The sequence below is a fragment of the Rhinolophus hipposideros genome (genome assembly GCF_964194185.1).
Source record: "Rhinolophus hipposideros genome assembly, chromosome: 22".
Classification (NCBI taxonomy): domain Eukaryota; kingdom Metazoa; phylum Chordata; class Mammalia; order Chiroptera; family Rhinolophidae; genus Rhinolophus; species Rhinolophus hipposideros.
Window position 1 is genome coordinate 33,592,626 of NC_138068.1, and position 27,517 is coordinate 33,620,142.

General features: G+C 41.1%; 1 protein-coding gene across 1 annotated transcript in view; it reads left to right on the top strand.

Annotated features, from left to right (window-relative positions):
- The first annotated feature begins 1,012 nt into the window (after window positions 1-1,012).
- The window catches only part of ISM1 (isthmin 1), a 76,733-nt gene continuing 50,228 nt past the window's right edge, over window positions 1,013-27,517 (top strand). Inside the window, exon 1 of the mRNA XM_081034708.1 lies at window positions 1,013-1,296. Coding sequence (XP_080890834.1) covers window positions 1,159-1,296 — 138 coding nt within the window. The 5' untranslated portion in view covers window positions 1,013-1,158. The remainder of the gene's footprint in view (window positions 1,297-27,517) is intronic.

The following is a 27,517-nucleotide window of genomic DNA, read 5'->3' on the forward strand; positions in this document are numbered from 1 at the left end:
CCCAGCGAATCGGACTCACCTCCCTTCCCAGGCTCTACAGGGCGGCTCGGGTGTGTGAGCAGCGGTGCTCAGGAGGCGGGCGGCCCACCGTCCAGGAGCAAGTGTCAAGACCCTTCTGGAACGACCTTTTGTCGTCCCCCTCTTACACACGCACGCCAGCTTCAGGCCGGGCGGCACGGTCGCAGGTAGACACCTGGCTTGCCCGCGCCCTCTCCGTTCTCCATCACCACAACTCCAACTCCACTTTGTCAATAAAGGTTTCTAAACTCGCCCAGATACCCCCACCCACCCACGGTCCCGAACTTCAGTGCGCCTAACTAAGGGCTGTGCCCTCACCGGCCACAGCGACCTCGGCGGCGGTGGCGCGCACTTGGCACAGCCTGGCAGGCGGACGCGGACCCCGGAGGGCCGTCCAGGTCACCTACAAACAGTGACAATCCCCGTGTGCCCGGGGCCCCCATCTGGAGCCGGCTCACCCTAGCACTCTGCAGCGCGCGGCCCGCGGCCCGAAGGAGCGCAGGGAGGAGGGGAGGTGGCTCGTCGGGTGAGTGGCTCAGGGCGGGGGAGCCCAGCGTGGAGGTAACTCCGGGCCGCCACTGAAGCCCTCCTCCTCCTCCTCCTCCTCCTCCTCCTCCTCCTCCTCCTCCTTCTCTTCCTCCTCCTTCTCCCCGCGCTCCTCTGGCGGCCGCTCCTGCTCCAGCTGCGGCGCCGCGGCCACATCTGGGGCGCCCATGTGCGCTCGGGGGCTCGGCTGCGCCCGCCCCGCCGCCGCCCCCGCTGCCCCCTGCCCGCAGGGTGGTCTCCGGCCCGGCCCGGGTCCGGGGCAGCTCCCCGACCCCGCCGCCGCCGCCGCCGCCGGGGAGCGCCGGGGCTTGCTCCGCAGCCGGCTTGGACGCCCCCGGCCCCGCCGTGGCTCCGCCGTGGTGCGGCGGCGGCGGCTGCGGCGGCGGCGGCGGCGGCGGTGGCTCCTGCTCCCCCGGCCCGGCGAGTCCCGCGGCGCCCAGCGCCAGCTCCGCGGGCCCAGGGAGCGGGGCCCCGGCGGGGGCCGAGGCGGGAGCCGCGCTGCCGGGCTCCCGGGCTCCGACTCCTCCTCCCCCGGCGCCACCGCCGCCGCCGCCGCACGCCGCGCCGGGTCCTAAAGCCGCGCGCCTCAAGAGGATGGTGCGCCTGGCGGCCGAGCTGCTGCTGCTGCTGGGTCTACTGCTGCTCACGCTGCACATCACGGTGCTGCGGGGTTCGGGGACCGCAGACGGGCCGGACGCCGCCGCGGGCAACGCCAGCCGGACGCCGCTGCAGGTGAGTGCGACGCTCGAGAGGGGCGCGCGTGGCAGCGGGACCCGGGTGGCGGGGTGCTGAGCTCGCGCCTGATGGATGCGAGGAGGCTAGTCCCCCGCCCCACCGAAGTGCAACTGTTTCGGCTGCAGTTTTGCTGGGGCACCCCGTCCTAGGCAGAGGCGGAGCGGGGCGTGTGCCCGGAGGCTGGGCCTGGTTCCGAGGTCTGGCGGCCGCGCTCCTCCAGTTCTGTCTCACAAGTCAGGTACTGGGGAGTGCGAGGCGTGGGATGGGCGGAGGATGTGTGGCGCATGTATGTGTTTGCTTTGGGATTCTGCCAGGCATTGGTTGCCCTTTAGAGGCCAAGTAATGTTACTGGGGGTGAGAGGCGGAAGTAGTCTTTAACTATAGGATAACGTCCCCAAACTTCGTTTGGGAGGAAGAGGCCCGGTTAGTCTGCTCCTTCCGAAACGCAAAGGTCAGGAAATAATTCTCCGAGGAGAATGACCGGACACTGTTTTCCCACGCGGTCCTGTTGCCGTCGGTGTCCCCCTGGGCCTCACCGGAGGCTCCCGAGGGTGGTACTGGCCAAGGGGAGGGCGCGGAGTCAGGGCACCTGTAGTGCTTTGGGCCGTGATCACCTGGGGCTTTGAAACTAACAGCAAAGACTTCTTCCTAGTGCTCAGCCAGAGTGGAAGGTCGCCTTGCGAATGCGGTTCTAATGTTCGATTTCAGCTCCAAGCCCGGGGGGAGCGGTGCTTGCGACTGGGGAGGTGTAGTGGGCGTCATACAAAAGATGAGTTCCCCTTTCCTAATAAAGTGTTGCCAGGTAGGGATTTCCCGCCTCTACCTTGACAAGCGCTTTCCCTTGGGTTTAGGAGTGTGACAACTGTCAGTTTGGGGCATGGGTAAAAATCCGCAGGGATTCTCACAGAAAGCAGCAGAAATTCTCTGGCTCCTAAAATCTCCTCAAACCGCCCCTCTAAAATTCTTTGCTCTGCAATATAGACATAAGTATTACTTATTGCTGCAAAGGGCTTTACAATCATTGTCTCTGCTAATTCAGTTTCGTATCTTTATGTAACTTGTTGCCCAAAAAACTTGACTGTTAAAGAGAGAATTCACTTCAACACTTCCAAACAGTGCTTACTATGTGCTACTGTTTTAAGTGCTTTAACTGATTTAATGAGGTTCTATATTATTAATATCTCCCCTTTACAGATGCAAAAAATAAATGAGGTACAGAGAGGTTAAGAAATTTGCCAAATGTCACACATTCCAAACTCTTGATTAATTACACCACGTTTACTCTCTGCCAGGGTGTTACAGACTAAAGCAAGGTGACCCTTGGCACAAAAATGCAAAACCAGGAATGGAGAAGTATACACTCCGAAGCCCAAAGTTCTTTTAAATTTGGGACATTTCTGAAAATATCCTAACTTTGTGGGGTCCTCTCATCTTCTGTGGGCAAACAGATACAGTGACAGATTGATGGGATTCCTTTGGGGAAATGGAAGATACCACCATTCTGTCAATTGTGTTATACCCACTAGTCTAACATGTAGGAATAATTCTTAATATCGTCAAGATTTCTGGAAATCATATTTTATACATGATGCTTTCTTTCCTCATGGACTCATGAAAAGCTGTAAAAATGATGTTCTATGGAAAAGTAAATTTGGCAGATTTCTTTATGAGGTGTTTGCTATCATTAGAATAACCTGGGGCTGGCCTTTTCTGCCTGAACAGTAAGGTAATGAGAGAAGCAGCTGGTGGAAGTGGCAACTGCAAAGGGAAGTGGATTAAATTCTCAAAAGGGCCTTGGGCTGAAGAATTGCCCCAAAAGAGCAAAAGAAATGAGTGACTTAGAAAGAGTAATGCTCCTAGGAATAACTTGGGTCCCAAGTAGCTGCTGATCCACCAGCTTCAGTTTATCTTACAATAGCTTTCTGTTATTCTATCCACTCAATGCGCTTATACAGGCAACATGATGAGTTTAACAGTTTAGTTCATAATTTTACTCTCTTTTGTAATTTGTTATTATAAAAGTTTTATATTCTTCCTGACTAAAGTTATTTCATGTGCCCTCTCACTCCCCAAAGTTATTATGATTCAAGTGGAGAGTGTATGTTCCACCAAGTGAGGAGATCTGCAAAAGACATTTATTAATTATCCTGTTGTTTTCAGGCCCCAGCAAGTGAAATTGCTAGTAGCAGGTGTATTTGAAAACAAAACTGTGGATGCTATATTCTTTCTTGACATAACCTAGATAGTCCAAGATGACCTCACTCTTTTGTCTGATGGTTGGTGCTGGCTGTCACCTTGGCTCTCTCTCCATATAGTCTTTAATCCTCAAGGAGGGTTTAGCCTGCTTGTCTTTACATGGTGAATTCAAGTGTGGCAAGAGTAAAAGCAGAAGTTGCAAGGTCTTTTGATGAACTTGTACAATGTCAGTTCAGTCACATTCTAGTGGCGAAACAAATCACTGGGTCAGCTCTGATTTTAGGGGCTGCTCTTGATGGGAGGACCAGCAAAGTAACATTGCAAAAAATATGGGAAGGGGTGGAAGGAATTATTGTTGCCATCTTTGCAAAATGTCTATCATGTTGACCTTTTGTCTCATGTACTTCGTAAATGTTTGGACCACTCTTCCACTCATCTTTTAATATTGTTTATGCTGCCTTTGGTCATGCAGAAACTTTTTGTTTTATATAACAATCAACTCTGAATCCTTTCCCTTATGACTTTTGGTTTTCTAGCCTTATTTAAGAAAGTTTTCTTCAAATAAAGATTGTCAAAATCTTTAAATATGTTTTATTCTAACAGTTTTAGTTTTATTTATTTTGTTTGTTTAAGATTACAATCTACTTTGAAGTTATTTGTAGGTTTAACATTTAAGATAAAAATACAACTTTGGTTTTTATCCAAGTGAATAGTCACTTGTCCTATCATATTTCTTAAGCACTCCATTTTACATTCATTGATACAAAGTAACACTTTTATAACATTCTAAAATTTTCAGATATACATAATTCTGTTTCTTGACTTTCATTTGTCTATTCATGTACCAATACCACACTAGCTTCATTTAATGTAGCGTCAACGTATAATAGGGCAAATTTGCTTTCATTTAAAAAATATCTGTCTTAGAAATTTTTATAAAATGTCTTCTGGCAAACAGACTTTGGAATTATTTTTAAGAATTCATTGAGATTTTAATGAGAATTGTTTATAATTTTTTGGTTAGTTGAGAAGCTTTGAGAACTTTTTAATTTTAGTGCTGCCATTCAAGATATTCTATAGGTATCTATTTATTTTTTGAGTAAATATTTATAGTTCTCTTCATCTTTTTTTCACATTTCTTATTACAAGCTATTTTCCAGGTTTGATTACTGTTGTGAATAGTGTTTTATTTTCTGCTATATTCTCTACTTTGTTAGTTCTGGAATCTAGGAAAGCTATACATGCTTACAGTTTTCTTGGTTGGTGCATGACAGCTAGCAAATATCCACTTCAGTACCATTACAGTTTCATGGTATGAGTTGAAAATCTTTTCATTTTTTCACTGTAGTACTTTAGTAAACGTTATCTGTTTCTTATGAGATTGTTGGAATTCAACAATCTCCGGGCCTGGTACCCCTTTGGTTGAGATTTCTGATTGACATTCCACATTATTCCAGTATCAATAGTCTATTAAGATAATATAACTTATCTTTAGTCAATTTTAATCATTTATGTTTTCCCAGAAAACCATACATTTTAACTGAATTCAACTTTATCAGTATAAAGTTTGTACATAGTACAAGAATATTTTGCAAATATTTGATGACTGCATAGTCTTTATGATGTACAAAGTCTTATATATCTTTATAAGACCTATCAGATCGAGATGGTTAATTATATTATGAAAATCCTCCAAGTCTTGATTTATTTATTGTCTATTTATCTGTTGATTCCTCAAACTACTTAATTGTATTTTTACCCTACCTTTTTAGATTTGTCTGTTTCTTCTTGTTACCACACTAATTTTTGTTTCACGTGTTTAAAGCAGAATCTATGGTGTTAGGACAGAAAATGTCCTTTTTTATGGTTAATTATTATGAAGGCAAAATTTCTTATTTATTTTTTTAATTGACTTTTGTCTGAAACATGTTTCTTGGTTGATATCAGTATTACAACTACTGTATTGTTTTGTTTTGTTAATTGTTGCATTTGTTGGGTGTCTTTTTCCAACCTTTATTTTTAAACTTTCTTTGTCTTATTTGATTTAAATACCTGTCTTATTAATAACCAATCGTTAAATTTTCTTTTCCCATGCACTACATCAATGAATTTAACCCATTTATGTTTTTTTGTGTGATTACTGATAGATTTGAAAATACGTATTTTTTAATTTGGTGTTCTCAAATTCCCAATTTTTATATTGCCTCACACCCCCCAACTTACTTGTGTGGCCTTTGGCAAGAGACTTAGCCTATGTCTAAATTTTCTCATCTGTAAAATAGACATATAGTACCTTCTTCCTAGTGTTGTTGTAAGTATTAAAACACTGAATGTATGCTAAGTGCTCTGTTAGATCTTGGGAATTAAACATTTAATAAATATTTAAATATTATTTATTTTGTTCATTTTTCTTCAAGTTTTGAAAGTGTTTTATTTCTGTCACTCTTAACATTTTGACAGATTTGAACTTACATTTTTCTATCAATGCTGAAAATCAGTAAGTATTTGAAAACTTAACCTTCTGGGGGGCGGGAAACAATATTCTGACATGCTTTTTTATCTCTCATGTCTCTCAAATTTTAATCACATTATCTGAATATTTAGTGCTAGATTATTCCTTTTTCTTTCTTTCTTTTCTTCTTTCTGTCTTTCTTTCATTCTTTTTTTTTTCATTATAGCTATCTTAGGAATAATTTCTTAGAAGTTTTATTGTGCTCCCCAAAAATATTTAGACTTAACTGTAAGGTTTATTTATTTATTTACCTGCTGTACTGCTTCTTGAAGCTCATATTTTCATCTTCTATTTTGCTGGAATACATTCTCAAAAAGTTCTTTCAGAAAGGTTTTATTGTAAAGTCTCTGAGAGCCTAAATTTTTAAACATATCCTTATTTGGTTCTCACACTTATATGCTAATGTGGTAGTTGGCTGTGTTCAATCTTGTTTCCCCTTAGAATTTTAAAGCTATAATCTGATTTTGAAACACCGGCTCGAGTTTCAGTGAGAAGTCTGATGCTATTATTTTTGGTAGGTGACTTAAAATAACTGGAAGTTTTTCGGATTTGTCTCTTTATTCATAATGTTCAGAAATTTCATCAGTCTGTGTTTAGATTTAGGGCTTTAGTTATTAGTCCTGTGCAGCACTTGGTGGACCCTTTCAGTCTAAAGCCTCAAGTTTGTCTTTAGCTTGAGAAAATTTCTTTAGTAATTCCTTTGTTTATTTCCAATATCCATGTACTCTCCTTCTGGAACTCCTATTAGAGTTTAAATCTAATATTGTAATTTAAAAATCTATCTTCTATGTCTCTTAACTTTTTCTTTCATATTTTATCTTTGTGGTTTTTCTTTAATGTGTTTTTTTGTTGTGGCTCAATCTTCCTTCCAGCTTTTGCAACCCCAAAGCTAGCTCTTCCACTCTTTAATCAGTTTTCTGTCCTCACCCTTTTCTCTTAGTTTCTGCAGCCTCTCTTCTCCTCTCCTCTCCTCGTCTCTCCTCTTTTCCTTTCCCTTTCTTTCCCTTCCCTTGTCTTCATCTTCCCTTCCTCCTCCACTTTTCATCCTCTTCCTCCTTCTCTTCTCTCTCTTCTTGCATTTTTAAAAGTTTTATTAATAATGAATAATTTACATACAATAAAATGAAAGGGTCTGAAAGGCTCAGTTCCATTTTTGACAATTGTATATGCCCGTGTTACCATTATCATTAGGATATAGAACATTCCTATCATCACAGAAAGCCTTCTAGAGCTCCTTTGTAGGCAGTTCACTCCTCTCAGAGACAATGTCTGACTCCTATCACCATACATTAATTTTGCATGTTTCACATCTTCATATAGATGGAATCATACTGTACATATTTTTGATGTGTCTGGCTTCATTTGTTCTACATAATATTTTTGAAAATCATTTATGTTATTGTGTATATAAGTAGATTTCCTTTTCCTTATCACTGAGTGGTATTCTATTGTATGTCTATACCACAATTTATTTACCGATTCCACTATTGATGGACTATTGATGGGTTGTTTCCATTACTTTAGATATTATGACTAAGACCATGTTAATGTTCTTGTACAAGGCTTTCTGTGCACATGTGTTTTCATTTCTTGTGAGTAAACACCTAGTAGTGAAACTGACACAGTCTCTATTTTTGATATTATTATGGAAATTCTTCAAGGGAAATTCACTTTTTTGGAGATCTTTCTTTTACTTTCTCAACTTTATAGTTTCACTTTTAATTGGTTACTATTCCATACCTACCAGAAATCATTTCTTCTTCTGTAGGTGACCCCCTCTCAGCTTACCACTTATGTTGTGGATTTATTTTTATATTTTATCTGCCTCTTCAGGAGAATTTGGAGAGCAAAAAGAAGTAAACAAAAACGCTTGATCCAACACCTTGAACTGAGAGACTATAATTTTATTTCTTAATTTTATTTTCCTATATACAAACCAAAAGAAAGTTATATTATTTGTGCAGCTCCTTCACTCATTTTCTTCCAACCATGTTCTAACAGACATTGATCTTTGAGGTTGGGGGACAACCTCAGAGGTCGTGAGAACTATCTATTCAGTGAAGAAGAATCTATCTTGGTTTTAAAGCCCCCAAAGGAAAGAATCCCACAACCATTTTCTATATGTTATACATGTATTATTATTTTTTATAACCTTTAATGTCATAACATTCTTCCTGTGATGTGTTCTTTAAGTCTTTTGTTAAATGTTAAATGCTAATGTTAAATCTTAATTTCATATTTGCGTCCCCCCACCCTAGTATTTGTGAGCAGGTGACTGTCCTCTTTTTTCTTTTTTCCAAGAAACACCTCATGCAGGACTTAAAGATTATTATTTAATAGTTCTTCTGTCTTTTCCAGCTTCAGTCATTTCAGTTTCTTTAACTTGTCTTCATTGGTTTTATTTTACAGTTTTTTAGTGGTTTCTGTGGTTCTCTTGTGTCTCTTTCATCTTCTGAGAATATCTTTCTTCTGCAATTCTTGGCTCAGGATTTTATGATTCATAAAGAAAAGGATGGTGATGAAGCCCCTTTCTTCAGTGGCAACTAAGAATGTCCCTCTGTCTATACGCATCCCCCAAAAGACAGATGGTTAATTAGGGGATGGGATAGGAGCATCAGTTTAATGCCCAGGAGTATATGCAGTGAGTTTAAGAAAAAGCAAGGGGGTGTATTATTGAGGGGAAAAAATAGATCTCATTTTGCATTTTATTTAAACCATGTTTGTACTCTCCTTCTATAAGAACTTCATGAGAAGCCATGAACATAAAAGATATAAAGCTTAACTTATTTTTGTGATATATCAGTCCATATGTTAGATGGAGTACCATGCTAATAATGTCAACACGCCAGTGCCCAGCATTCCTCTGGAGACTAAGCACCCACTGCTCACCGTAGTCACTGGCTTGATAACATAACTGTATGGCTCTTTCCCTTCTCTGCCTTCTTTCCCCTTGCCCCCACCAGATTCTTGGGCTCATCTCCCAGATATACTACTTATTCTTTGTTTCACGGTTTGCTCTGGGAGAACCCAAGCTAAATGAAGCACTGCTCACTTCTCTAGGTAGCGATGATGTAGGAAAGGTACAGACAGAGCTTCCATGAGGCACCTGTTGACTCTTTGTCGTTAATAAAGATGAAGGCTGTTAACCTCAACAGGAATGTACAATGGGCAGCAATGTAATCAAGCCAGGTCAGGCCCTCAGAGCAGCTGGGAAGAGGTAGGAATTGTAGGAATTTTAGAATTCCTACAATTCTAAAATTGTAGGAATAAGAAAGTCCAGGCCTAGGCAAAGGCTACAAATTGCTGGTGTTTAGAGAGATAACTAGTTGTTTTTCTCTTGACAGCCTGATCCCGTGCTTGTTTGTTATTTTAGGGGGGAGGATGAGCAGCAATGGGAAGTCGTCAAAGGTATGTGCGATTGTCATCTAATGCCTGAAAAAGGCAGAGGCTATGATGCCTTGATAAATACAGCTTCACATCAACTCCCCAAGCACAGACCAGCATGTGTCACTGGAAAGTTGTTTCTGTAAAATGAGTAGAAGTGAAAACAGTAAGTTAACTATCCCTTCTTCCTGTTAGTCTGACCCATGCACAGTTCAGTAAACCGAGTTGTAATGCAGGGTGTTATGCAGGGTCTCTAGTCCCCCCGCTCTCCGCACAAGAATGCACAATATGGTGAGGCCAAAAAGGAACACCCACAGAGCCATAGATAGGGGAGTCATACCACTATATTCCCACTGGTGGTTGGGTTGGAGACACAGGAAACAGGAGCCACGATCTGCAACCTGCTGTCCACTTCTTTGTCAATCAATTTCACTTGCTAAGTGCAATCCGTGCCCCTCTGCAATCCGCGCTTGCAAGCTCAGCCATGGCTGTTATATTAGTGGCCAACGGCTCACTGGTTACAGCTGACGGCCAACTAGCCACAGCTGATGGCCATCCAGTCACAGATGATGGCCATTTACTACCTGAGCCAGCACCTTTCCACGTGAGATCAAGAGCCTGGAAACTGCTCTCTGGGACTCCGTTTCCACATGAGTCATCTTGTATAGATGACTGTGACTGATGTACCTCTGTAAGAAAGCAACACCACAGTCCCCCCTGGAAGGGACAGTGCTGCAGGGCCAATGGAATAGGAGATTTCTGTCTTCAAGTTTGGAGCCCTGGGCTGCCAGACTCACAGTTTGGGACACCTCAATCCCCAGATGTTCAGCAGGAGTGACCTAGGAAAAGGAAGGTAGACTGTGAATGCAAAAGACCGTTTCTTGCTGGACACTACGTCTCTATTTTCAAACATAACAAGGTGTGGCTGTAATCCATCTGAAGGATGCAGGGAAGCTGGACATGATGTGATAGGCCCCTCAGGTGTTAACTTACTCCCTCAGGCATCCAGATAGAATATTCATGCCAATGCAAATGAAACAAAGAAAAAAACATGTCTTGGTTGCCAGCTACCTCTTAGAGATAAAGATGAGGAGAGAATGAAGGTGAAAATGGCAGTTGTGATTTTTTTTTTTAAATACAGCTTTATTGAGGTATAATTGACATACATGTAACTGGAATTACATAAAAGTGATTAAAATCAGATGAGTGATTAAAGTGAAAAATCAGATGAGTTTGACACCAGTGAAACCATCACCACTATCAAGGTGTTGAATAAATCTGTTGTCTCCAAAAGTTTCTTAGTGCTCCTTTGTAATTCCACCCTCATTCTCCAGCTAGCTCCAGGCTACCATGGATCTGCCTTCTATCACTATAGATTAGTTTTTGCATTTACTAGATTTTTTATAAGTAAAATCATACAGAATGTACAGTACAGTGAGCTTCTTTGCTCACCATAATGATTCTGAGATTCATCTATGTTGTTTTTTGCATGAAGAGTTTGACCCTTTTTATTGTCAATTAGTATTCTGTTGTATGCATATAAGATATGCTTATCCATTCATCCACTGAAGCACATTTAGGTTGTGTTTAATTTGGGCCTATTAAAATAAAGAGCTATGAACATTCGGGTATGTCTTTGCAGAAACATATGCTTTCATTTCTCTTGTGTGAATACTTAGGAGCAGAATGCCTGGGTCATATGGTAGGTGTGTGTTTAGCTTATTAGGAAATTCTGGTAATCTTTTTAAATCATTCACATAACATGTTTAGAATCTACAACAACCCAGGGACATCACTTAAAAAGCTTCAGAGAATTTGTAAGTTGAGTCCCAGGATTATACCTCCCTACAGTTAAAACATAGATGTGTGATCTACGACATATCATGAAGAACTAAAGGAAGGAGAGAAGATACTGTCTCCTTGGAAAGAATTCTCCTATCTTTTTAGGATGCCCGAAGTACAAAAATCTCATGGGGCTCAGTTTTCCAGGTGATGGTGGTCATGGTGGTGGTGGAAGGAAAGTTAGGTGCTGGGCAAAAACACAGGTTGGAAAGGTGTCCCAGCAGAGGACACTGTTTCCTCTGCAAGGTCCCTTCATCTTCCTGTCCCCATGCCCTGCCTGACTGGAAATTAAGAAAACCAAATATAGATTTTGTATCTGCTGTCTGGGCTCTCAATTACATTGTGACTTAAAATATGATATTGGTTATAAGCCCAAAATGAATTGGAAGCCTGGTTTATTGCTAAGAAACTGCAAATTCCAGGAAGTAGAAAGGACAAAAATAAAAATGGAGAGATCTCAGGTGATTTTAATCCTTAGCCCAGGGCAAGGGCTGAAGAAATGTTAACATGAGCTGACCTCCTGGCCACACTGGCCTTTAGGATAGTGCAGATTATTAGTCCCGCACAGGATTCTCACAGGAGAGCAAGGATTGTCCTTCCTTTACACAGAAGGTGGCCCATCCACTTCCCTGATGTTCACCAGATGCTATCGTGGCCCAGAGATATGGGTAAGAAGCTCGGGATGACTTCTCTGCCCTTGCACCCAGAGTGTGGTCTGTGGAGCAGTGGCAGCAATATTTCCTGGGAGCTCCTTTGGAAATGAAAATCTCAGACCCCACCCAGAACTACTGAGTCAGGATTTGCATTTTAACAAGGGCCCCAGGTTAATCATACTTAAGGTACCACAGGAGCACTAGTGATGATGCATGCTTTTTTGTAAGTTACAATCCCAGAAAGCACTCAATACAGGTCAGGTATTATTTAGCTATTGCCCAATTATGCTGTATGACAAACTACCTCAAAACTCAGCGGCCTGTAACAATAAGCATGTATTCTCATGCTCATGGGTCTGTGGGTCAGCTGGCATTCAGTACATCTAGGCAGACTAGGCTCCAAGGTGTGTGTTGAGTCTGGATGTCTTTCATGTGCTTCCCATGCTTCTGCAACTGGCAGGCTATCTGTCATGCATTTCTATCATGGTGATGAGAAAGCACAGAAAGGCAGAGGGGAGCACAAATGGACAGCACACTTCAGCCATTGCTTGGGTCATACCATTAGCACCTAATCAACCAAAACTAATCACAAGGCCCAACAGAGGGGTCAAAGGCATGGGCTTGGATTTGGGTCAATTCCACTTGTGCTTCTCACTTATATGGGTGTCCTTAGGCAAAGGTCTCAAACTTCTCTGTGCTTCTGTGTCCTGTTCAGTAAAATGGGAATAATAGCTATGTTGCTGAGAGGTTACAATGTTGTGAGGACTGTCCTTGGGGCATAGGAATGGTTTAACTAATGGATGTTGGTATTACAGAGCTGTGTGACCATGGGGGAGGCACTTCAATTCTCTGCATTTCATTTTTTTTGTTTGTGTGTTTTTTGTTTTAATTTATTGGGGTGACGATTATTAGTGAAATTACATATTTTTCAGTGTACAATTCTGCATTACATCATCTATAAATCCCACTGTGTGTTCATCACCCAGACTCAGTTCTCCTTCCATCACCATATATTTGGTCCCCCTTACCCTCATCTCCCCCCACCCCCTTACCCTCTGGTAACCACTAAACTATTGTCTATGTCTATGACTTTTTGTTTCTCATTTGTTTGTCTTGGTCTTTTGTTGTTCTTAGTTTATATACCACATATCAGTGAAATCATAGGGTTCTCTGCTTTTTCTGTCTGACATATTTCGCTTAGAATTATACTCTCAAGATCCATCCATGTTGTCACAAATGTTCCTATATCATCTTTTCTTACTGTCGAATAGTATTCCATTGTGTATATATACCACAACTTCTTTATCCATTCATCTATCGAAGGACATTTTGGTTGTTTCCATGTCTTGGCCACCGTAAACAAAGCTGCAATGAACATTGGAGCACACGTGTCTTTATATATAAATGTTTTCAAATTTTTTGGGTAGATACCCAAAAGAGAAATTGCTGGGTCATATGGTAATTCTATTTGTACTTTTTTGAGGAACCTCCACACTGCCTTCCATAGTGGCTGCACCAGTCTGCATTCCCACCAACAGTGTATGAGGGTTCCCTTTACCCACAGCCTCTGCAACACTTGTTACTATTTGTCTTGTTGATGATAGCCATTCTGACTGCGGTGTGGTGATATCTCATTGTGGTTTTCATTTACATTTCTCTGATGATTAGCGATGTTGAGCATTTTTTCATATGTCTATTTGCCATTTGTATGTCCTCTTTGGAGAAATGTCTCTTCAGGCCCTCTGCCCATTTTTCAATTGAGTTGTTTGTTTTTTGGTGTTGAGCTTCATGAGTTCCTATATTTTCCTATATTTTCTATATTTCCCTATATTTTCCTATATTTCCTGTATTTTCTATATATTTTCTATATTTCCCTATATTTTCCTATGTTTTCTATATTTTCTATATTTCCTATATTTTTGATATTAGCCTCTTATCTAAGGCACTGTTTGCAAAAATCTTCTCCCAATATGTCAGTTGCCTCTTTATTTGGTCGATAGTTTCTTTTGCTGTGCAGAAACTTTTAAGTTTCATATAGTCCCATTTGTTTATTTTAGCCTTTACTTCCATTGTCTTTGGAGTCAAATTCATAAAATGCTCTTTGAACCCAAGGTCCATAAGTTTAGTACCTATGTTTTCTTCTATGCAGTTTATTGTTTCAGGTCTTATGCTTAAGTCTTTGATGCATTTTGAATTAATTTTGGTACATGGTGACAGATAGCAGTCCAGTTTCATTCTTTTGCACGTGGCTATCCAATTCTCCCAGCACCATTTATTGAAGAGGCTGTCTTTCCCCCATTGTATGTTTAGGTTCTTTGTCAAAAATTATCTGTCCATATTTATGTGGTTTTATTTCTGGGTTCTCAATTCTATTCCATTGGTCTACATGTCTGTTTTTCTGCCAATACCATGCTGTTTTGATTATTGTAGCCATGTAGTAGAAGCTAAAGTCAGGGAGTGTGATACCTCCAGTATTGTTCTTTTTTCTTAAGATTGGTTTGGCTATTTGGGGTTTTTGTGTTCCAAACAAATCTGATGATTTTTTGTTCTATTTCTTTAAAAAATGCCATTGGGATTTTGATGGGGATTGCATTAAATCTGTATATTACTTTGGGTAATATGGCCAGTTTAACTATGTTGATTCTTCCAATCCATGACCACGGAATGTCTTTCCATTTCTTTGTGTCTTCTTCAATTTCTTTCAAAAATGTCTTATAGTTTTCAGCATATAGGTCCTTCACATCCTTGGTTAAGTTTATTCCTAGGTATTTTATTCTTTTTGCTGCAGTTGCAAAGGGAATTGTTTTTTCTATTTCTTTTTCTGAGATTTCATTGTTAGGTATAGGAATGCAACGGACTTTTGTATGTTGATTTTGTAGCCAGCAACTGTACTGTATTCGTTGATTGTTTCTAACAGCTTTTTAGTGGAGTCTTCAGGGTTTTCTATATATAGCATCATGTCATCTGCAAAGAGTGATAATTTAACTTCTTCATTCCCAATTTGGATGCCTTTTATTTCTTTCTCTTGCCTGATTGCTCTGGCAAGGACTTCTAACACTATGTTGAAAAGCAGAGGTGATATGGGACAACTCTGTCGTGTTCCTGAATGTAGAGCAAAGGACTTCAGTTTTTCACCATTAATTATGAGGTTAGCTGAGGGCTTGTCATATATGGCCTTTATTATGTTAAGGCCATATATGGCCTATATTATGTTCTATACCTATTTTATTAAGTATTTTAATCATAAATCGATGTAGTATCTTGTCAAATGCATTTTCTGCATCAATTGATATAATCATATGATTTTTATCCTTTATTTTGTTTATGTGATGTATCACATTGATGGATTTGCGGATGTTGAACCATCCTTGTGCCCCGGGGATGAACCCCACTTGGTCGTGATGAATAATCTTTTTAATGCATTGTTGTATTCGATTTGCTAGAATTTTGTTTAGGATTTTTCCATCATATTCATCAGAGATATTGGTCGTAGTTTCCTTTTTTTGTGTTGTCTTTACCAGGTTTTGGTATCAGGGTGATGTTGGCCTCATAAAATGAGTTAGGGAGTACTGTCTCTTCTTCAATTTTTGGAAGAGTTTGAGCAGCATTGGTATTAGATCCTCTTTGAAGGTTTGGTAGAATTCACTAGTGAAGCCATCTGGTCCCAGACTTTTGCTTTTGGGAAGGTTTTGGGTGACTGATTCAATTTCGGTACTGGTGATCGGTCTGTTTAGATTTTCCAGTTCTTCATGGTTCAGCCTTGGAAGGCTATATGATTCTAAGAACTTGTCCATTTCTTCTAGGTTATTGAATTTGGTGGCATATAGTCCTTCCTAGTATTCTTGCATGATCCTTTGTATTTCTGTGGTGTCCGTGATAACTTCCCCTTTTTCATTTCTGATTTTCTTAATTAGTGTCTTCTCTCTTTTTATCTTAGTGAGTCTAGCCAAGGGTTTGTCAGTTTTGTTAATATTTTCAAAGAACCAGCTCTTTGTCACATTAATTTTTTCTATTGTCTTTTTGTTCTCTATTTCATTTAGTTCTGCTCGATTTTTGTTATTTCCTTTCTTCTGCTGACCTTGGGTTTCACTTGTTCTTCTTTTTCTAGTTCTTTTAGGTGTAACATGAGGTTATTTATTTGGGATTTTTCTTGTTTCTTGAGATACGCCTGTAATAATATAAATTTCCCTCTTAAAACTGCTTTTGCTGCATCCCAAAAATTTTGGTAGGATGTATTTTCATTGTCATTTATTTCTATGTATTTTTTTATCTCTCCTCTAATTTCTTCTTTGACCCAGTCGTTCTTTAAAAGTATGTTGTTTAATCTCCATTTATTTGTGTTTTTTCCTGCTTTCTTTTCGCAGCTGATATCCAATTTCAAAGCCTTGTGATCAGAGAATATGCTTGGTATGATTTCAGTCTTCTTAAATTTGCTGAGACTGATTTTATGTCCCAATATATGGTCTATCCTTGAGAATGTTCCATGTACACTCGAAAAGAATGTATAGTCTGATGTTTTAGGATGAAGTGCTCTATATATGCCAATTATGTCCATTTCATCTAATGTGTCATTTAGGGCTGCTATTTCCTTATTTATTTTCTGTTTGGATGATCTATCCATAGCTGTGAATGATGTATTTAAGTCCCCTAGTATAATTGTGTTTTGATCAATGTCTCCCTTTAGTTCTGTTAGTAGTTACTTGGTATGTTTTGGTGCTCCCTGGTTGGGGGCATAAATATTGATGACTGTTATGTCTTTTTGTTGTATAGTCTCCTTTACCATTATGAAATGTCCATTTTTGTCTCTTGTTATCTTTTTCACCCTGAAGTCTCTTTCATCTAATATCATTATGGCTACACCTGATTTTCTCTCAGTACCATTTGCTTGGAGTGTCAATTTCCACCCTTTCACTTTGAGTCTATGCTTGTCCTTGTAGCTGAGATGTGTCTCTTGGAGACAGCATACGGTTGGGTTTAGTTTTTTGATCCAATTTGCTACTCTGTGCCTTTTTATTGGTGAGTTCAGTCCATTTACATTTAGGTTGATTATTGATACGTGAGGATTTCCTGTCATTCTATCTTTAGTTTTCTGGTAAGGATGTGTCTCCATTGTTTCTTTGCCTTTTTGTTGTCTATTATTTATATGTGGTGGTATTCTATGATGTTTCCCTGTATTTCATCTTTTATACAGTATATATTTCAGGTTTGGATTTTTTTTTTGAGTGGTTACCCTGAAGTTTATGTAAAAGAAAGTTTGATATTTAGAGTATTCCATTTTCTTCAGCACGCTTACTTTATTCATTCCCATATTCCAGTTCAGGGCTTTACTCTCCCCCTTTTTATGTTGCCACAAACTGTCTCTGTTGATGGTGGTCAAATAGACTCCTTTAATATTTCTTGTAGTGCAGGTCGTGTATTAGAAAATTCCCTCAGCTTCTGTATATCTGGAAAGGTCTTTATTCCTCCTTCATATCTAAAGGATATCTTTGCTGGATATGTTATTCTTGGCTCATAATTTCTCTCTTTCAATAGTTTGAATGTTTGGTTTCACTCCTTCCTGGCTTGTAGAGTTTCTGCTGAAAAATTTGATGATCATCTAATGGGCTTTCCTTTGTAAATTACCATCTTCTTTTCCCTGGCTGCCTTGAGGATTCTTTCTTTGTTGTTGATTTTAGACAGCTTTAATACAATGTGCCTTGGAGAAGGCCTGTTGGGATTGAGGTAATTAGGTGTTCTATTTGCTTCTTGGATTCGAGGATCCAGTTCTGTCCACAAGTTTGGGAAGTTCTCATCGACAATTTGTTTGAATATATTCTCTGTTCCCTTCTCTCTTTCTTCTCCTTTTGGTATGCCCATTATTCTTATATTGCTCTTTCTGATAGAGTCAGAAAATTCTTGTAGAGTTCTTTCATTTCTTTTAAGTCTCAAGTCTCTTTCTTCTTCCATCTGTGTAATTTCCAGGTTTCTATCTTCGATGTCACTGATTCTTTCTTCCATCTGGTCAACTCTACTACCTAAGCCGGTTATTTCATTCTTAATTTCTTCTATTGAATTCTTAATCTCCAGAAATTCCATTTGGTTCTTTTTTAAAATTTCAATCTCTTTTGTAAAATGCTCATGTTGTTCTTTGATTGCGTTTGTGAGTTCATTAAATTGTCTTTCTGCATTTTCTTGCATCTCATTGAGTTTTTTCAGAACTGTAATCTTGAATTCTCTGTCATTTAAGCCACATGTTTCCGTATCTTTCAGTTTCTTTTCTGGAGACTTCACTTTTTTTCTGAGCTGTCTTGTTGCCTTGGTTATTCATGGCAATTACTGATTTATTATTTCTCTTCCTAGACATCTACAGAAGTGGCTTCTGCAACAGGTTGATAGGAAGAGGTCTTTCTTTTATTTTCCAGTACTTGTTGGTAGAATGTTTTATTTTATCTCCGACTGCAGCCTTTTTTTCCCTATCTTACACAGTATTGCTATGTTTTCTCTGCACTATTCCAGCTTCTCACACAATGCGGGAATTCCCTGGGAAACGGGCTTCTCCTCTGTTAACAGTTCGCCTGGGTTATAGGGCACCATGATCCTGTGGCGATGTGGAGAGCTTTTGAAGTTCTAAAGCTCTTTCTGCACCAGATTCAGAGCCCGTATGTTTCAGCAGTTCTGTTTACTCCTGCAGGGATCCGCCCAGATAGGTGGGGCTAGGGGCAGGGTGAGTTGTGAGAGGTGGCCCAGAGCAATGGCTGTGACCACCACCACAGCCAGTCCTGCTTCCACAGCTCCCTCCCCTTTGCCGGAACTACTTGGGCTGCTAATCTGTGTCTGCGGTCCATAGTTCTCAGAACAGCAAATTTTCTGTTCTTTTGATCTGACACTGCTACTGTTCTGCTTCTAGCACCAGGCAGGTGGGGGTGGGGCGAGGTCTGGTAGGGTAGGGAGGGGGCGGCTAGTCTCCGTGCCTAAGGCTTCCATTCTCTGCTCGGCAGGGAGGGCTTAAACCAGCATTTTCAGCCTCTTCCCTCAGTCTTTGCTCCAAGGTCTCTGCCATGAGCGTTGGGTTCAGCCGTGTTATATGCTGCCCCCTCAGCCCTGTGGGCCATAAGCGGAGCCCTAGCAGTCCGAGTTCTTCCCTCTCCCACAGCTGTGGTAGTTCCAGGATGCAGCGAGCTTGGAGCACTGAGCCAGGTCTGCGTCCTGCGCCCTTGCGTCTCCGCCACTGCACTTCTCCCTTCCCTCCTTTCCCACCTCCCCCCCTCGCGCTATTCGCCCACCTTTAGGTGCATTCAGTAGTGGGCCTCTTCGTCATGCCTGTCTGCTGTGCAGGGAGTTCTTTGTGGAGTGATTGTTGTTCAATTAGTTGTAAATTCCAGGGGCTCACCTCACGCTGCCATTTTGGTGACGTCTCACATTTTATTTTTCATATCTAAAAATGGACATCCCAGTGGTATAATTCTACTAATTTTTGAGGTTTATCTTTAAAATTCATGTTGATGATGATACAAAAGCTGACACTGAGCATTTGTTCTGTGCCAGGAACTGTTGTAAGAACTTTATATGTATTTACACTTTTAATTCTCATCATAGCCTGGTGGGGATTATCTCTATTTTGTGGCTGAAGAAACCGAGGCAGAAAAATGTCAGAAACTCAAGGTTTAACATCTGATTGTTCTGAGTACCTCATGTGGAGGGAAATATCACAGACCTGATGCTGTCTCCATGTGGCTGACACACATTCTGCGTCATGCCAATCCATGATGCTTCTAAACGGTTATTCTTGGCTTCCTCTCCCACGTAGGAGAAGGAAAAGAAAGTTCAGGGGCAGCTCGAGAGAAGAGACTGGGGAAGCCGATGGCCTCCGGGTTAAGCAGAATCCCCTTCTCCACACTATCTAACAAGAAGCCATGTCCGGGAAGCAGATGCCCAGTGAATGTATTGAGCATTTCCAGTGCGACCCAACCATTATGTAGTTCTGTGTTGTGGAGCTGCTCAGCCTGGCTCTGGGCCAGAGTCAGGCTGAGAAGAAAGGTGGGGCCCAAAGGATCCTGCCTTTGAGAAATTAGAGCTGGAAAAGGCCATGGGTTGCTCTGTCAGCACAGGGTTCCACCCACCAAAGGTTGTTTCTGAGTCCAGGTACACATGTCCATCTCTTTCCATCTCCCTTCTGAGTGGTCTCCCTTGTATAGTGTCAACTGCTTAAAAATCATGTGCTTCATGGTACGGATGGAACTGTGCCCGCAAATATGTTATTCATCACTCATAGAGCTTTAACAATTTAAGCCTGCAACCACTTTTGCTGACCGAAGGGGCACCCTTTCCTACCTATCTTTCCCAGACATAACAAGAGAAACAGGACATGCCTGAGGACAGGACCACAAGCTCTGTGAGCGGTGTATTCTGCTTTTTAATTACAGTTGCTGGCCAAAAGAATTCCATCTGTGTGACTAGTCAGATTTTTCCCTTTCCTCAGTGTTCCTCAAAGTCAATTTCCTCAAGGTCTTCCGAAGAACAAGTGGCCAGAGTTTTTTAAATGTTTTCGATAGTTGGAGTAGTTCCAAACTTCCTTTTTTAGTTACGGCATTACATTGCTAATATCTAACCAGCTTATGGACCACTCTGGTTCCAGTCAGTTCCTGACTGCACTGCACTCCCAGTGGATTTTATCCTTTGTTTTGTTTGGTTTGGTTTGGTTTGTGATAAGCTGTTTCATACTTTGGGTGTATTCTATAGCACCCTCTCTCTTCTCCCTTTGCACTCCAAATGTTGAGTTGGGACCATTCTCATTTTAACTATCTGAATAGCTTATTAATTTGGTGACAGCCACAGAATTGAGCACTGACTGGATAAGTAACTAAAATAGAAAGGAAAAGATAACAAAAAAATGTATTACCACTGAAAATGTCAAATCACTATATTATTCCATTATCCCATCAGAATGACAAAATGAAAAAGAAAGCAAAAACAAAAACTGAAGACACCAAGTATTGGCAAGAATGTGGAGCACCTATAGGAAATGTGAACTGATATGAACACTTTGGAAAATTGTTTTTCCAAAGTAACTACTAAAACAGAGTATATATGTACCCTCTGATGCAGCAATCCCACCCTGGGTATATACCCAACAAAAATGTATTCATCTATGCACTCAGAGACCTGAAAAAGAATGCTCATAACAGCACTATTTAAAATAGCCCCAAACTGGAAATGGCAGAAATGCCCATCAACAGGAGAATGAATAATAATGCAGTAAGTGCACATACTGGGAAGGAACAAATGACAACAACAAGCAACAGGTACAACTTCACACATGTGATATTGAATAAAGGAAACCAGGCACAAATAAGTTTATGCCAGATAATCCTGTTTATATAAAGTGCATAACCAGAAAAAACTAATCTATGCTGTTGAAAGAGAAGACACTGGTGACCATTGTCAAGGAAAGGACTAGAGGGAGTACGAAGGGACTATCTGGGACACTGGTAGTGTTCTGTTTCTTGACCTGAGTGTTGGTTACACAGGTGTGTTCAGTTTGTGAAATCCCACTGAACTATAGTTATATACGTGCATTTTTCTGTATGTATATCATGCTTCAGTTAAAAATATAGTAAAGAATACAGGAGGCAGTGTAGATAGGGCAGAAGAAACAGTCGTTTTGCACTGGTAAAGAGAACTTGTGGCCCTGGAGTCTACTCTCAGTGTTCCCTGATGTGCGCTACCCTGCTCACTGATCTCCAGATTTTAATGAATGTGGACTAGTTTCGATGATGGGGACCCTCCTCTGCCTCTGAGGCCCAGTGCTATTGTTACAACATCAAAGACCAACTGCTGGCTAAGATACAGTCCATATGAAAAGAGTGACCAGCAAATTTACTGCTTGACTTCATTCCCTTTAAATGGAACTGGCCCCATGGTCCTCTTTCAAAGCTCAATTGTGGACATATATCTTCTTTATAGGACACTGCGTACAATAAAGAGAAGCAATAACTTAAAATAATAATAAAAATACCTTTGAGAGTACTGTGAGATGGGCATTCCATCACTGTGGTTACTTGTGTCCAAACACTCCTGAAAGTCTAGCCATTGGTCTGAAAGCTTTCTATTCAACATGGTGACTTTTTTAGACTAATTGAGTTATATTTTTATGCTCCAAGCCTTTCCCTGGGCTTTGCAAGGTCTTGGGAAAATCATTAATGAGAGGCGATCTACTTCAAACCAGAAGGCAAAATGGTGAAGTTCATATCCTATTATTCATTAACTTCTTTGGGGTTGCCCTTTGTTGAGTAAACGTTAATTAAAGAGTGAGGCCAAACTAAGTTCCTGAATCAGTTATATGCAGTCCCCCAATATCCATCCATGTGGGCAGCATTCCTTCATATACCCTGGTGTGGAAATCTCAGGAAGTTACTAGCATTTACAGATAGTAAAACTGAGTGAGAAGAGAACAGAGTTGTTTTGATGACTGTCAGAAAACAGTTCTACAGAAGTACAGTTACTTATAATATCAAGGCTGTCTTTGGCTGAACTTGGAGTCTGACCCAAGTAGTGGAGAAAGAGGTATCTGCAATGAAAATTACCAGCCTGCTCAAAACAGAACAATCCAGAATGATCCTTTTAATATACAGTCACTTATTACAGCAATGAATCAGCCCACAGGGGATAAAACATTTTAAAGAGTGGCCAAGTTATCCTGGCTCGTAGATTCTACTTCTGCTTAATCTATTATTCTCAAAAAGTTTCAACACTCCACACTTTGTTGGAAAAGGCTAACTATTACGTAGATCTTTTCCTTTCTACTCCCCTCACTGGCACATGTAGGAAGACACACCTACTACGTGAAACAGCTGTGATTTTCTTGCCAAGATTTTGATGAAGCCAAAACACTCAATCCAAGAGATACCTATGAAATGAGATAAATCTCACCTATAAATGAGAATAAGCATTGACTGGAAGAAACTGGGAATATTTGGAGAGGCAGTGGAATTGCAAGGAGAGTAACTCTAAATGTTGAACAGTGTGCAGAAATAATGAGATCCGGCTCCCCATAATGAGTTCCAAGTTCTCTCACTGGCCTCACTGCCCTGAAGCGCAGTCCAGTGCTGTTCCCATGCCCCACAATGGTTCTTTCACTGCTTTTTCTCCAAGGCGGGCCCAATGCTAAGCTCTGGGATAACCCAAAAAGGAACACCAATGTTCCTGGCCTTAAAGTTGCTCAGAAGTGAGGAAAGGGGGGAAAAGGAGAAGGGAAGTGGGCCTGGCCAGACCCAGTGAACTCAATTACAGAATGATATGGCCCAAAATAAGGGAGGAATTGGGCACCTTCCTAACATGAATGAAGGACGGGATATGGACAGAGGGGAAAACAAAAATGGAATCGTAGCTTCAAAGAACTACCTTCTAATTAAAGAGATCTTTTCTGTGAGCTTCTAAATGGTTGCTCCAAGACTGCTCAAACCATTAACTCAATTTACTTTACTTTGAGAGCTCTTGTGAGTGTCTGTTGTTCCTTTGGGTTGGAGTTCTTCATGCTACTTAGGATGTGGTGTAAATAGAAGTGCTGTGGAAACCTGTCAGTGTGATGGAGCCTGCTCAAACGGCAGGAGCTGTCTGTAGGTTTTACAGACTCCCTTTAGAAGAAAAACGACCTGCAAAGCCCCAACTGATCAGCGTGGAGCAAGCTCAGGAAGCCATCTGTGGCTTGAATCTTGAGATTCAAGGAAAGGTGGATGCTGGCAGGAGAACTGCTGTGGAATGTTCTGTGTCTTCGTGCTAACAATCTAAGTGGCGTGCTTTTTGTGTCACCAGGATACATGGACACATGACAGGTGCTCATGTGTGCAATAGTCACCATCTGTGGCCATAAGCATGGTCCCTGCTCTGCTCACTAGGTTGAAACAAAGCTTCATCTAAGTTCTGCATCATCCTTACAACCACAATCAGGTACTCTGCTTAGAAGGCATGTTGCAGACACTCACCATATACTAGCATTTTGTTGTTGGCAGGAAAGTTGGAAAACTGATTCCCAACTTCTCATTTTGTACATGAGAAACCCAAAACCCAGAGAAATGAAAGGAATTTCCCAAGACCATTCTACTCATTCCAGTTTGACTGACTCCCAGGCCAGTCTGCTTTCACAAAGCTGCACAAACCCCCATTTCTGAACATCTTTAAGAGTTTTCATGGTCTCGCTTTGCTGATAAGAATTGTAGGAAATGTACATCTAAACTGTCCAGACTCTGTGACATTATAGTTGCTGTTAGGTTGTTACAGGATTTGAAAGGAAGTTAAATGAACATGAATGGCGTTTCTTTTAAGTCTGAGCCAATCAGGTTGCAGTCAAACAAGTGAAATATTGTACATGTAAGTATAGAGCATTGCCTGACCATATAGTACGCATTCCCCAATTCCATTCATTCATTCATTCATTCATTCAGCACTTAAATATTGAGAGCCTATTATGTGAGGTGCTGTGATAGACACTGGAGATTCAGTAGAGAACAAGCTTCTATTCTAGAAGGGGATATTGACAATAAGTAATTCATAAATAAAATAATTATTATAGATTGTGATGGGTGCTTACCTGTGGTACCTACTAAAACAGGGTGATCAAAGAAGAACTTGGTAGAAAAGTGACTCTTAGGTCCCAAGCTGGGGGATATGGCCAGTTCTGCAAAGATCTAGGGGGAGAGCAGATCAGGCAGATGGAATCACAAGCACCAAAACTTGGAGATGGCAGTGTAGATATAGTGGTGGGAACATGAGAGTTACAATTTGATGAATGATTCCTGTTCCTTCAATGGAATACTCGTATACAGTGAGGATGATGAGGAAGAGTAGGCAATCTGGAGAGAAAATATATGAAATAGTCATCTTAGACACTGAAGAAGACGAGATTTTGAGGAAAGGGCAGTTGATTTTGGAACAGAACTGAGTACTCATTTGAGGTTTGAGAACATACATCTACAATGGAGCAAGCTTTTCAAACTGAGCTATTTTATTTTTCCCATCACCTGTCTGCTTGGCTACCAACCTAGACAAGTTGAATTGTTTGGTTCAACCAGAACTGAGATTTTGCCAATGGAATAGATCAGAGGGCAAGAAGGGGACAAAGAGTGTTGAGGGGAGTTGCAAATGGATGGCTATAATAAGGGAACATGTGCCAAGTAAGAAGGAAAGTAAAAGTAAGGAAACGCTGAAGGTTGACGAGAAATGGTAGTGGAATGGAGCTCTCAATGAGTTTGGAAACAAGAGAAATGAGTTAACAGCATAGGCACTATCTTTGTACAGGAGACTTGCTGACAAAAGGGCAGAGGGTTGCTGAGGTATAATGGAAGAAAAGGTTGTTGGTGGTGAGGAGGTCAAGGAGCTTGGAAGTCCATGGACATGGATGTTGAAGTCACCAAATAGGGTAGCAGAGGAGACTGCTGAATAAGCCTGAGCCAGAGCTTAAATTTTCAGTGAATGAGAGAAAATGACCAGAAGTTCCATATAACAGGTGGAACATCCATCATCGTGAAAGGAGCAGGGGTTTTTTTTGTTTGTTTGTTTTTTGTCATTTTTTGGTTTTGTTTTTCAGAAAGACAGGGGGTGGGGGAAGGAAGCAGGAAGCAGCTATGGGGACCAGGAAGATCTAGGACGAGGTTGAAGAGATTTTAGAGGAAAGGTTAAAAATTAAAGAAGATTGCTTATCATGGTGTGAAAGGCCTAGAAGGTCCAGTAGAAGAAGGGTTTAGGAGGATAGTAGGGAACAGATTGAGTCCAATTTAGAGACATTCAAAGCAGTGTGGGGTGGAGATCCTATGTTCATGGAAGACTTCTTCATTGCAGTTAGATAAACTATGATGAAAATAGTCTTAAGTTTCTCTTGAATGGAGGTGATACTCTTTGCTCAATGGCATGTGACCTCTGGGTTCTTGTTTCAATGATGATTTAGGTTGGTGTAAAGGTATCAGATGAGGGGTAGGGGTTACTTAGGCATCACAAGGTGGGCCTGAGGCTTCAGCTCCCTTAGTGTTCATGTGTAGAGTGATGGAAGCTGATGGTTATACAGATCTCATATTATTTTATCTACCAGTTTTTGTCAGACCTTATATAGCTTACTTACTATGGGGCAAGTACTTTCATTAGCATCTGATTAATATTTATTTAATCCTCCTAACAATACCATATGATAGGCACTATTATGATCCCTATTTTACACAATAAGGTTAAGTAACTTGCCCAAGTCACAGTTAGTAGAGGTGGAGGCAGGATTTGAACCTTGGCTGTCTGGATCCCAGAGTCCATGCTTTCAATCACTTGACTGCAGTGACTTGGGGCAGAAGAAGGTCCTTTTCCATTGTCGAAAAGAGCTCTTGCCTTGAGAGTCAGATGACATAAATTTGAGTCCCCACTCTGCCACTAACTGGCTGTAACCTTGGGCACAGCATTTAACTTCTGTCATCCTTATCTTTCTTAGTGGTCAGTTCCATGCAGTCATTCAGAGACTCAGGCTGATGGAGACTGATGTCTTCTTAACAGTTACAGCTCAGAAGGGACACCCTCCACTTCTGCTCACATCAGTCATACCTTGATGCAAGTTGGCTGTGAAATGCATGCCCTGGCTGGAGGGCTGCCTCCACCTTCAAGCAGGCGCACGTATTTTTGGTAGACAGCTAACCCTCTCTGCTTATTACTCTATGTGGCTTATGCTTTCAGGACTCTGTGTGTGTGTACTTCTGTGTACCACACTTGGGTCTGTACTCTCAGTTCTTTGTCTTCTTCCTATCTCATTTGTAGGAATCTCTCTTCACATGACCAATAACTGACCGTTAACTGCCATGCAACCCATCACTTCTCAGAATACAAGACACGAGTCAAAAGAAAACATAGTCCTTCCCCCATTGCTAAAACCCAAGGATGAAATTAAGCTTTCCCAGATTTTTGAGCCATATTTATCACCTCTAAGCATCTATTTGCACTATGAATATTTATCCAGATGCTAATCAGGAAAACATAGTTTGAGTAGGAGTTGTTATAACCCAGTTAGTAGGGAACACAGGACTTAGGGGTTCATAGCATTTCTGCAGTTAGAGTAGCAAGTATAGTTTCCTTAAAATATGTGGATATCTGAATGGGGAGATAATTGTCTCAATTATCCAGATGTGTTTGCTTTTGTGGAATGGAGCTAAGCCTCAAGGCTCCTTGTATTTACAGAATGGAGTCCTCATCTCTTACCAGAGCTTCAATGGAGACTGATCCACCTGCAGGTAAGAGAGAGCCCGTTAGCAGGTTAGAAAGGTAACACTTATGGACAAACCCAAATAGTGTACTTTGCTATCTTCTCCACTCACAGACAGGAGAGGTAAGCAGAGAGAAAATTTGCCTCAATCTTAGACTAAGTGCAGAGATCTGCTTGCACTTTCAAAGACTCAGTGAAAAGTCTCCATGAGCAGGAGACTGGATTCAGTACGGCTAATTTCTGACTGGTTTGCAGGTGGCAGTCTCTCACTGCTAAGATGACCACGAGTCTCACCGAGGTGTCAAGCTCAAGTACAGAGGCTGTTCCCTACTACAGTGGAAAGATGTAGTATGAAAAAAAAAAGACAGCCATAGCTACTACAAACAGAATGTGGTTACTTATTTGGATGTTACATGTCCTTAAGTC